The sequence below is a fragment of the Carcharodon carcharias genome, chromosome 4 (assembly GCF_017639515.1).
Source record: "Carcharodon carcharias isolate sCarCar2 chromosome 4, sCarCar2.pri, whole genome shotgun sequence".
NCBI lineage: Eukaryota > Metazoa > Chordata > Chondrichthyes > Lamniformes > Lamnidae > Carcharodon > Carcharodon carcharias.
Window position 1 is genome coordinate 110517261 of NC_054470.1, and position 12213 is coordinate 110529473.

At 41.7% G+C, this 12213-nt stretch overlaps 1 protein-coding gene across 2 annotated transcripts in view; it reads left to right on the forward strand.

The window, feature by feature from the left end:
• Positions 1 to 4044, forward strand: part of lpar1 (lysophosphatidic acid receptor 1) — a 116320-nt gene extending 112276 nt beyond the window's left edge. For both annotated transcript variants that reach the window (XM_041186637.1, XM_041186636.1), the window contains one exon: positions 2009 to 4044. In XM_041186637.1, the coding sequence (XP_041042571.1) occupies positions 2009 to 2307 (299 nt within the window). In that variant the 3' untranslated portion in view covers positions 2308 to 4044. The remainder of the gene's footprint in view (positions 1 to 2008) is intronic.
• The last annotated feature ends 8169 nt before the right edge of the window (positions 4045 to 12213 follow it).

Here is a 12213-nt window from a genome sequence, read left to right on the forward strand (position 1 = left end):
TTTTCTGAATAGCGTCCTCCTTCACACTACAAGCTAAACGATCTCTGAGCATATCGTTCAGAGTCGTACCAAACTCAATGTTACATGAGCTGCTTCAAATTTGCCACGTAGCATGCAATTGTCTCACCAGGGGCTCAATTTTGTGAATTAAACCTGAACCTCTGCATCGTGACTGAGGACTAGGGTTGAAAGTGACACTTCACAAAGTCCAATAATTTGTCGAAATTTTTCAAACCTGGGTGTTGTCACACTGTAGGTTTTGCTCCCACAAGCACTCAAGAGGATCGCTCACCTCTTCTCTTCCCTGTAATCTCGTTCGCTTGAAAAAAGTATGTGAGGCGTTCTATGTAATGAGACCAATTGTCGGTGGCTGGTTCAAAAGGATCAATTCTCCCAAATTGTGGCTTCTTGAGAGGGGTTAACTTCATCCATTCTAACGGTGCTTGCTACTTACAATCACTGGGTGAGGTACAGTGCCGATTTCTTTCTAACTTGATTTCTTCTGTTCAAGCCTGTTTCATCCTTGTCGCCAGTTTGTTGTAGGGTGGCTGAGTTGTACTATTAAGCTTGGAGTTCATCTGCAGATGCTTCTTCAGTGGAAACATTAAGTTTATTTATAATGTACTCAGCAGCAACTACATGTGTGCTTTCAACTCCAACTCTATGTCTACACTGACTGCTGAGGAAGTCCACACTATTCTCCTATTGGTTACTACAGATCACGTGATCTTCCCTAACAAGTATTTTTCATAAAGGTGCATTACACATTAAATAAAACCATTTTTACTACAGATGTGAAGTAATTTATTATTTCATGCAATGTGGGCACCGCTGGCTAGGTCAACGTTTGTTGCCCATCCCTAATTGCCCTTGAACTGAGTAACATTTTACAGGGCAGTGAAGAGTCAGTCACATTGCTGGAGGTACCTGTAGGCCTATTGGATAAAAATGGCAGATTTCCTTCCCTCCAGGACATTAGTGAACCGGATGGGTTATTACGACAATCAATTCATAGTCACCATTACCGAGACTAGCTTTATATTCCAGACTTATTAACTGAACTCAAATTCCACCAGCTGCCGTGGTGAGATTTGAACTCTTGCTTCAGAGGTTTGGCCTGAGCATCTGGATTACTAGTTCAGCGATGTTACTCATTGCCACTACATCACTGTCTTCCTCTTAATTTGTGTATCAAGGGATAGAAGAGCGAAGAAGATAGAGCGAGGCGGGGGTGGGGGTGGGGGTGGGTATGGAGGGGGCAGTAGAGGGAATGCGGGGTAATAATTATAAGCCAACGAAGCTGCAAGCCAATCTAAACCTCAGGAAAGATTTTCATAATTTGAGTTGATAAATTATGGAAACACAACTTGAGGCACAATAAATACGACTCAGCTGATGGGGATAAGAGCTCATGGCACCAAATAAAAGCTAAAAAATACTGCAGATGCCGAAATCTGCAATTAAAACCAAGTGCTGGGTTTACTCAGCAGACCAGGCAACATCTGCGGAGAGAGAGAAGCAGTGTTAACATTTTGGAATGAAATCCTGATTTGGGAGAAGGTAGTTTGGAATAAGCTATTTTATCTTCTATATTACTAAGAGGGTTTATTCCTCTCCCTTTCTGTCAGTATTGTTTCCTCCTCCTCCTCATTTAAGCATAACCACATTTGATAAGCCTCTCAGGAATAGAGTGTGAATGTGCAATGTGTAAGCACATCTATGATATTTAGTAATATGAAGAAATTTTAGTTCTTGGAAAAGCTAATCTGAAGTTTTGAAATGTTACTTCCTGAATGTATTACAAAATAGTTATTCGACACCAGACTCTTCCTTGCCAAAATTGAATGCCATGTCCCACTGTCTGATAAAATGTGCTGATAGGATGCAATGAAATAAGGTGGGAGGAGCTTCATGTGGTGCATTAACACCTGCATGGACCAGTTGGGCCAAACGGCCTGCTCCTGTGCTGTAAATTCTAAGTATATATTTTTTTGTTCATTCCATTTAGGGGCGTTTATCATCTGCTGGACCCCAGGCCTGGTTTTGCTGTTGCTGGACGTGTTCTGCTCTGAATGCAACGTCCTCACTTACGAGAAGTTTTTCCTGCTGTTGGCCGAGTTCAACTCTGCAATGAACCCCATCATTTACTCCTACCGCGACAAGGAGATGAGCGCAACGTTCAAGCAGATCCTGTGCTGTCAGCGCAACGAGGGCAGCAACAACGCAGCCGAGGGTTCCGACCGGTCGGCCTCCTCCCTGAACCACACCATCTTGAGTGGGATCCACAATGACCATTCAATGGTGTAAAACTGAACAGAAGGGTTCGCGGCTGCTCAGTGCAAGATGACCAGGATAGAGGAGACACCAGATGTGAACCAGCTGTGGACGAGTGAATTAAACACTGAAGACTAAATACTAAATAAGCACCAGGGGCCTATTCATAAACTAATATGAGACATTGTTGACAAGTATTTCTGCTTTAGTAGGACCTAGTGTGAGACGTCATAACACCAGTTGAAGTCTTAAGTACTTATGTTGTATTACCTGCTAAGCTGTAGAAATAATGGCTTAAAATATAATAAACTTATTTTATTCACACCCCCCCCCCGCCCAAACCCCACCCCACCCCTCATCAGCATGTTTGAGATGGACTTTTGCAGAACAGGCAGGTTCAACCTTTTATAGCTTCACGTTAGTACCAAAGAGCTTCTAATGGAGTCCCTGTGAAGAGAGTGTTGGCAGTTCTTTGTTTTTTGGGACGTACAAACTGTGTAAGTCATTAGTGTGCTTTTTTTATTCTCTTTTTATTTAAAAATAACACAGTTGACCCCAAGCTGACCCAGTTAATTTTGCTTCCAACATTTGGCCTTCTACAACCACATTTTATACAGGATAGTTTATCTGAGACAATTGTACAAATGTCTGTTCCATATCAGCAAATATGAGTTCTGTTTTACAAAGCATTCCAAGTTTCAACAGCAGTTTAGGACCTACTGAATAAATAGTTCCTTAGTTCAAGCATGGCTGACACATTTGCTTTTTTAATTGCTGCTAATTGCGCTCTTCATTATAGATTACTGTGTTGCAGTCAAAACATACGGTTATAAACAGAAAAATAGGTTTTAAATATATGAGTTTGTCAGCAAAAACAGTGAACTATTTATTTAATATGGCCTGATAATGTGTTTTAACATGACAATGTTAAACTGTATTGGTCTGTTATTTGATTTCTGATGGCTGGGGTTGATGGCTCCACGTGAACAGATTTCAGTTCTTCATGGAATCCTGTCTAGGCGAGATGCTTAATTGATACATCCTAAGATTTTGAACAGATTGACAAGTCAACAAGATCATGCCAGTTTGCACTGGGCGTTGTTAGTGCCAAAGTAAATGTTACCAAATGGTTGATGGTGTTGCGTTCAGGGAAGTGAATTCTCCTTTTGAGTTCTACTTCCTAATACTGAGTATGGTAAATTCAGTGGCTTATACATTTCTCTCCCGTCAGGTGCCTAACTGCGTTGGAGAGTTTCCTACTCTGGTGTTCTTTTGGAATTTTAAGCATTAGAAAATTCCTAACAAATAAAAAGATTAAAAAAAAATAATGATGATGCATGATTAAGGCATAGCATGGAAGTACAATAGTTCTTTGGAATGCATCCTTGGAGTGCTACTATGAACCAACCCCACCGTTCGTAGTAGATGTGCTTGCCAGTACTGCTTGGTTAAGCATATCCCTTTGCACTTAAATGAATTGGTCAAAATGGTAAACCATTTGACTACTGCCCTGCAACTTTTATGTAATTTGGTGGAGTAGGTGGGTTGGAAAAGTTGTCTTAAATGGTTAGTTTGATAATCTATCAATGATGAATGCAGTTTTGCTTGGGGATTTCTTTTTTTGTTTAATCTAAAGGTGCCTTAATTATTAATGCTTTTGAATTGTTGGGTGTCTGTAACTTCATGCAGTGCCCAAGCATTACTGGACCATCACTGCAGTTTGTAATGTGCATTGCCAACTCTGCAATCTCATTAAATGATGCACCAGGACTGGAGATAGTGACCTGTATTCCTTTTCCAAATCTTCACTATTTAGTAAGTTGTTTTGTATATTTCATGGATTAGGTACAATTTATACGAGTATTTTTACTATTATTTTTAACTAGGCAAGGTGTTTTTCAAAAAGATGTAATTTGCAGTGCCCGGATTGTTGTTCAGAGTAGTCTGTCTAAATTATGTCAGGTTTCATATTCAGTTTAATTTCCAGGTAATACTACTTTTTCACAAGCTATGTAATTATTCTGCAATCTAGTGCACAAGGAGTTCAACATAGTACTGTACAACCTGTGCACCGGTGAGGTAAAATAATAGTCCTGATAGTAATTACTACAGAAACTATTCACCACTACACAATATAACAATTTTAATGTAATCAGGTCATTATGCATTGACTTTGTAGCAGTACCTAGTGCCAGTATGTGTTCTACATAACTAACCTTTTAAATTTGTATTAGTAAATGCTACTGGACATTTCAGTATTGATCTATGTATTGTGTTTAACACTTAATCCCTTTAACTCAGAACTGAACTGCTCTTTAATTCTTGCATCCGAATTAGCTGAATCTTTTTGCGTTGTTACAGTTTAATCCAGTCTCGTCCACTTACGGGGGTGTCAGTATAAGCAGGAGGGGGCAAACTGGTCCAGGCTGGGAATGGAGGTAGGTTGAGAGAGAGAGAGAGAGAGAGAGTGTGGAGTGAAATGCTTACACTGTTTGGGGTAGTCATTAGACTGTGGGAGCTCATTCATTATCAGGAGGTACTGATGCTCACTGGGACTAATGCAGAGTTAGGACAGAAGACAGATGATGTGTTCCAATTTTTATTTTGAGGATTGTTAAATGAAAACTTGAATTGTGGAATGCCCATGACTGTTCCACTGGTGATATCCTACCCCATCCCCTCACTTCTGCATGTAAATGGGGGTCTCCATCCACAAATGCCACTTCCAGGAAAGCAATGCAATGGAGCGGGAGCAGATCTGAGGATTTTCACCAATCAACATGCTAACTTTTTTCTATGTAATTGTCTAATGTAATGTCTGAGACTGTATTTGCAAAATGTCTTTTTACAACCAATGCTAACTCCTAATTCAAAAGCTATGAAAGATTTCTGGGAAGTAAGATATTAACAATTAAGACCTATGTGACACTTTGTATAATGAATTCCGTCAAAGGCTTTAAAAAAAACTTATTTGAGCTGTTCAAAGACTAAGGACCACTTTTGCAGATATATTCTCTATGTAAACATTATGGTGAAAATATCAATATCTTGCCGTTCAAAACAAATTGATTAGCTCTGCATAAATTGATAACATTTTTTTTCAATTCCCATTGATGTTTCCTTCTGTGATTTTTAAAAAAAATAAAAAAAATCTCCATGGTTTTGGATGGAAATGTGTTCACAAATTCTTTGCAATTCTCAGTACTTCGACTTGTTCTATGTTTGTCCTGTGCTGTACCATATATTGGGAAAGGCCATGGGGAGGACAGAGCTGTGGAATTTTGGAACAATTTGGTCCATCCAGGAAAAATGATGGACAAAAATTATTTTGCCAGCAAGGTGACTGGTTCGCTACCAAATGTTATCTCCCCAAGGCAGCCCAAATTCTGCCTGAAAACCAACGGCTGCTGATTGAAAACTAGAACTAGGAAAGTCTAAAATTGTTCCGTCGCCATGTTGCTTGTACTAACTACATTAACGTCTTCACGAACATGCTGTGTTGTTTTTCATTCCCACCATTAACATAATAAAAGTAACAGATATGCTCCATGGCTAAAAGAGAAAAACATTGAAGGTTATGCTGATGGGGTGAGTTGAAGTGGTGGGGGGGAAGGAGGAACATAAACATTGGCATGGACTTTATGGGCCAGATGGCCTATTTCTGCCTATGTAATGTGATGTAATATATACAAAGTCACTTTGTAGTACAGAACTTGAATATTGCCAAAGACATGTTACCAAAGGCTTTCATTTTGCACTCATCAGGACAAATGCAAGAATGCTAAATTTCAAATAATCACCACAATTTATACAGGAGAGAAAGGTGTTGATTGGTTGGCCATCCTGCATTCCAATCTGAACAACCCTGAGTGTGCTAATAGCTACACTAACAATCAATTTAATAGAATTAGTCAAGCTAGTAACATGGTTCATTTACATTTGCTATAAACAACATACACAGGGAGCGGTTCTCTGCAAACAAAAGCATATGTTCAAGCCTTGTGCCTTTTTTTGCCACAGGAGCTTGGGGAGCCTGTAGTTCCCTCTTACTTTCTCTGTGGCAATGCCTCAGCCAATCAGAGCTAACTTGCCAACCAATCAGCACCCTTTTCTCCTATAGTATAAATTGTTGTGATCATTTGAAATTTGGCATTCTTGTGTTTGTCCTGATGAGTGCAAGACGAAACAACATGTGCCTCTTGTCAGCAATAATATATATATATATATATATATATATATATATAACTGTAAGATCCTGTATAATAGATTGTAAATAGACTTCCCAGTTCTGGTATTACCCTTGTAAGTTATAATTATTAGAAATACCTGAAGAGCTTAGGCTCTTTTCTTTTTGAAAGAGAAGTATGAGGGGGTGATATAATAAAGATTTTTAAAATTACAAAGGGTTTGATAGGGTAGGCGTGGAGACAGGGTAGGCTGGTGGGGGGTGGGGGGTGGGGTGGAGGGAGGAGGAGAGACTAAAGCTAGGGCCACTAGGATAATATAGCCAATGATAAATCCAATAGGAAATTCGGGAGAATTCTTTTTAACCTGTAAGTGGTGAGAATGTGAACCTTGCGACCATGTGCTGTGGTGGAAGTGAATAGTGTAGATGCATTTTTAAACAGAAAGGAATAAAAGGTAAAACTGATAGTGAGATGAAGAGGAGTGGGAGGAGGCTTGTTTGGAGCATTAACACCTGCAGACCAGTTGGGCCAAATGGCCTGTTTCTGTGCTGTAAAATTCTAAGATTTTTAATGTAATTTAGTCCTCCCATGCTAAGATAATTACAGATGAGGAATTTGACCAATCCATTCTGAATGACCCAAATGCCCTGCATTGTCAAATCCAATTGGTTATTGAACGACTGCACCCTTACAAGTAGAAAGATGGGGGTCAGTTAGCTCGGTTGGCTAGAGAATGGTGCAGAATGACATCAACAATGCTGGGTCAATCCTCATGCTGGCTGTGGTAGCTCATGGAGGCCCTGTCTCCTTGCCTTGCCCCATGTTTGATAGATTGGTGTCCCTCAAGCTGTATAACCACTCCTCCCTCTCTAATAGAGAGGTGTGCCTATGGTCCCTTGTGGATGCTGGCTAATTACTTTGCGAATAGAAAGAACATGGAGAGGTTAATTTCTACAAGGATCTCACCAGTAACCAATGTTAATTTCTTCCACAACTTGGTGAAATGCAAATCCTGTACACGGCTGCATTGGTCTTTTTAGTACTTGTTTAAAGGTTATCTTACTGGATGCAATATAAAACTACTTTCTTCCCATGGGCCATGATCTGGGTCATGAATTTAGGCTGGGGTGTTGTTTGGATGATGACAGAATCAAGTTTTTTTTTCCCTCCAACATATGATTGTCATTGTTAGAGCTTGATTTTGTCCTTGATAGCATCAGAATATTTAAGGATTGCGAAACACATGTACTAAACCCTGAGGCAAAAAACAGTTTGAGGGGTTGCTGGACATACACACACACAAACACATGGCTCAGTTATAAGCTTGAACTTCTAAGAGCTAAGTACCTATGGCAATTAATTCTACTGTATTTTGCCAGATTCAACATGTCATTTATAATCTGACCTCAGCAATTGTATAGAAAAGGATGGGTTTTTTTTGATAATGCCTCCCACATAAAGCATGGCAGAAGTTCAGAACTCCTCGCAAATGCAGTTGATGCTAGATTGATTGCTAATTTTAAAATCGATTGATATAATTTTGTTAATCAAGGGTATTAAGGGATATGGAGTTAAGTCACACAGTAGCCATGATCTCAATGAATGGCAGAACAGGCTCAAGGGGCTGAATGGCTTCTTCCTGTTCCCGTGTTCCTATGAGGGCTCAATGCCGCCATGCCTGTTACGCTGAATTGAAGCAGATGTTTGTTCCTCTCTGGAAGTGTGCCATCTGTCATATTGGATTGGGATCTTGGGTTTAAAGGGTGCCCTCTGGAACCATTTAAAAGTCTCAAAATCAGATTTAAATAAGGCTGGTTATTTGTGAAATTGGTCTACCCCAATTCTGGACTCATGATAAACTTGTCCAGAAACTCATGATGCTAGCAGTCAGCAAAGACTCTAACCCAGTGATATTTAACAGGCTCATCCGCTAGATGCAGGTTACTACTTGATCTTTGCTTCTAGGCTGGACGATTTATTTTTGGCTTCGTTTTCTGCCTTTCAGCACTGATTTCTGACATGCTAACCACTTCACTGTGGATTGCTGTTGGCTAACTTTCACAATGCTTTCACGCCAGTCAGGGGTGGTCTGCTTGGGGCAGGAGGAGAAGGAAAGGGAGCACCCAAGGGGACTGGAGAGAGAGAGAGAGAGAGCAGGAACAGCTGGGAGAAGAAGGGGTCTGTGTGGGAGGCCATAACTGCTGTAGATCTTAAGAGAGAATGTCCCTTACGTGAGCCTAATTGAGGAACAATGTGTCAGGTACCTTTGACTGACCAAGGAGCCTATGACCGAGTTGTGGCCTCCTCTGTCACTCTTAGTTGAAAGCCATTGTAGATGAGACATAAATCCCCAATCTTCACTGGGTCATATATTTAGCTGGGTGGTGTTTGAAATAGTGACAGCACCAAGTCCTTTCGAACATATTTGTTATTGTTAGAGCTTGATTTTATCCTTAACAATACCAGAATGTTAAAGGATTGCAAAACAGATATACAAAACTCAGAGACAGAAACAAGACAAAGGGCTGCTGCCCTTCTATTCTCAGAAAGAAACAGAATTGCATTTGTATAGCACCATTCACTCACATCCCAAAGCACCTCACAAGCCAAGGCCATACTCCTGAAGTGTAGCCATTGTTCTAATGTAAGAAATACGATAGTTAATCTGTGCACAGCAAGAGCCCACAAACTACAATGTAATAATTATCAGATAACCTGTTGTTTGAGTGATGTTGGTTGAGGGATAAATATTGGCCAAGACAGTGGTCAAGCCTTGAACCAGGGCATAGGCAGCACAGCCAGCGGCTGCAGAGGTCCCCTTGGGCCCTGCGCTTTATGCCATGGGATCAGTTCCAGGCTGCAACTGGTGACACCAGTGACATTACCCAGTTTGCTGTTTACTATTGTGTCTGGGACATCACCGAGGCCCCCAACAACCCTTGAGGAACAGCCTGTATTTTTTGGCTCATGGGCAGACCGAATTTGAGCACACTAGACCTCAGCTGTATTCCAGGCTTCCCAAGTGGGGAGGCGATAGTGTTAGTGGTATTGTCACTGGTCTCGGGTAGTGCAGAGACGCAGGGTAACGCTCTTTGGGGGCCCAGTTTCAAATCCCACCACACCAAATCGTGGAATTTGAATTCAATAATAATCTGGACTTAAGAGCCTGATGACGACCATGAAACCCATTGTCAATTGCTGTACTGGCTCACTAATGCCCTTTAGGGAAGGGAAATCTGCCATTCTTACCTGGTCTGGCCTACATGTGACTCCTGACCCACAGCAATGGGGTTGACTCTTAAAAAAAATTGCCCTGTTTAAAAAAAAATAGGGATGGGCAATAAATGCTGGCCTAGCCAGTGATGCACACATCCCATGAGTGAATAAAAAAAAGTGGATGCAGTCCAAGATAAGGTGCCATAGTCTGCATCATATATTGTCCTGCTTGTGTGCTCCACATTACCAATCTGGTACCTCCCTGAACAGGAAGGGGTTCTACTTCCTCAACGTCCAACGGTTAATAAGGACATTTTTAAAAAAGCAAGCAAAAGCTCAGGTGCTCATTTCTAGAACTCCACTTGGGCTGAATGGTCCACTCCCATGTACGTTCTATGTATTTCCAATTTCTTGTCAGCAATCGTGATTCATCTGGCGCCAGCTCCCTGTGCTGTCTTTATTCCAACCAGGACATTGTACCTTAGGCTGGCAGCAGGGTGATGAGGTGATCCCTTCAGTCACGGCTCATATCATGAAACTGGGCAAAGATGCAGAGCTGGCGTATGATGAGAACCATGCTTTCACCAGAAACAGATAGTCAGTGCTCTCGAACAATGCTGCTGCTTAGGGTTGCCAATTGTGATTAAACGTATTCCTGGAGGTTTCATCACATGACTTGCCCTCACTCCAGGCATTAGTCAGTGGACACATCCATCCTTGTGACATACAGCCTTCCTGTGCCAATTGGAAAGCACAAAGACTCATTACCCAATTGGATCAGCCAAACTGCTTTTTTTTCCCCCATCTGGTAAAGAGGAATGTTTAAAGAAAGTTTAAAAAAAAATCCTTTTTAACGTCCTGATGAGTTTTCTCCAGGTTTGCAGAAAGCAGTGTCCTGGAGAATGACCTTCAAACCCTGGTGACTCCAGGCCAACCCTGGAGGGTTGGTAACCTCACTTCTGCCGCCTGGGAGTCTAGGAGGAAGCCCACAGCATAGCCCTGAGCATGTGACCAGGTTTGAGGTATTCTGCAGCATGGTGCGGTGATTCTGCGACAGTGAGGGGTGTCCTTTTATCATCAGTCTGTCAACATTGAACGCCAGTGCCCTTGACTGCCCGGACTCTCCAAAACAGTTCAATCAAAAGCGTTTCACATGAACCATCCCCCTTAGCCCCAATAAATCAATAATCCTGCAATCCTTATCACCATCTCCCCAACTGCCAGCAGACGATTCCTTCTATCCAATTCCACAGCCTTAATTTCACTGCAAATAATAACACCTAAACCAAATTGCTTGCAAAAAGAAAATGAGTAGACAACAGCTGAGAAAAATGTCCGGGCATTGATCTCCTCAGCGACTCTTTCCACTGGTAGTAGAGGCATTACCTGAAGGAATTTCTTCCCTCAAGAGGGTGGGGACGCAGTTACAGGATCTCTCTCCTCTTGCCCACCATCTGAAACAAGGCTTCCGACGCCTCATCGGAGAAGCTGGGTGGACCTCTCCAATACCGTTTTTCCATGTGTGAAGCTTCCCTGCTCTCTGTGCCCCCCTCTTCCAGAGAGTTACTGGCTTCCTTTGAGTAGCGCCAGCCGTGCCTGATGTCCCACCCCACACCCTGGAAATAGGTAGCCAACGAATTGGGAATGAGCTGATGGCACCAATTTCACGAGGTCCCCACGATCCCAGATGTGTGCCACACTCGTTCCATCTGTTTTGGGCTGTGATCCAATTCCTAGGTCTACATAGCTCTGTTTATTATAACTGAATAATACCTATAACCAAAGTAACACCTGGCACTGTTCCACTGGAGTGGGTACTTCAAGCCATCCTATGAAGCACTGAAAATGGCACTGTTGTAAATGCTCTGGAATACACCAAGAACAGATTGCATTTATATAGCACCTACAAGATTGTAAAATGTGCTTCACAGAAGCTGTTACCAAGCAAAATTTGGCACTCAACCACAAAAGCAGGTATTTGGACATGTGACCAAAGGTTTGGTCAAAGAGGTAGGTTTTATGGAGCATCTTAAAGGAGGAGAGAGAGATACAAAGGAGGGAGGTTCAGGGAGGGAATTCCAAGTCTAAAGGACAAGGTAGCTGAAGGACATGATCACCAATGATGGGATATGAAAATCAGGGATGCTCAAGAGAATGGAGAACTGCATAGATCACGGAGAGTTTTAGAACTGGAGGACAAAGAGATAGGGAGGGGGTGAGGCCATAGAGGGAGTAATCAAGGATGAAAATTTTAGTGTCAAGAAGCTGCTTAATTTGGAGCCAATGTAGATCAGCAAGCACAGGGGCGATGGGTGAATGGGACTCGGTGCGAGTTGCAGCAGAGTTTTAGGTAAACTCAAGTGTATGAAGTGTAAAAGGTGGGGGTCTGTACTGGACAGCATTGGAATGCTGGATTTAAGGGCTGGATTCCAACTTCCTAAAGATACCAGCAAATATAGGACTCTGCTGGGATAAAATGTTAGACATATCTAACGAAACATTGTCTATATTACTGATTCAACAGCATAAATGTGTG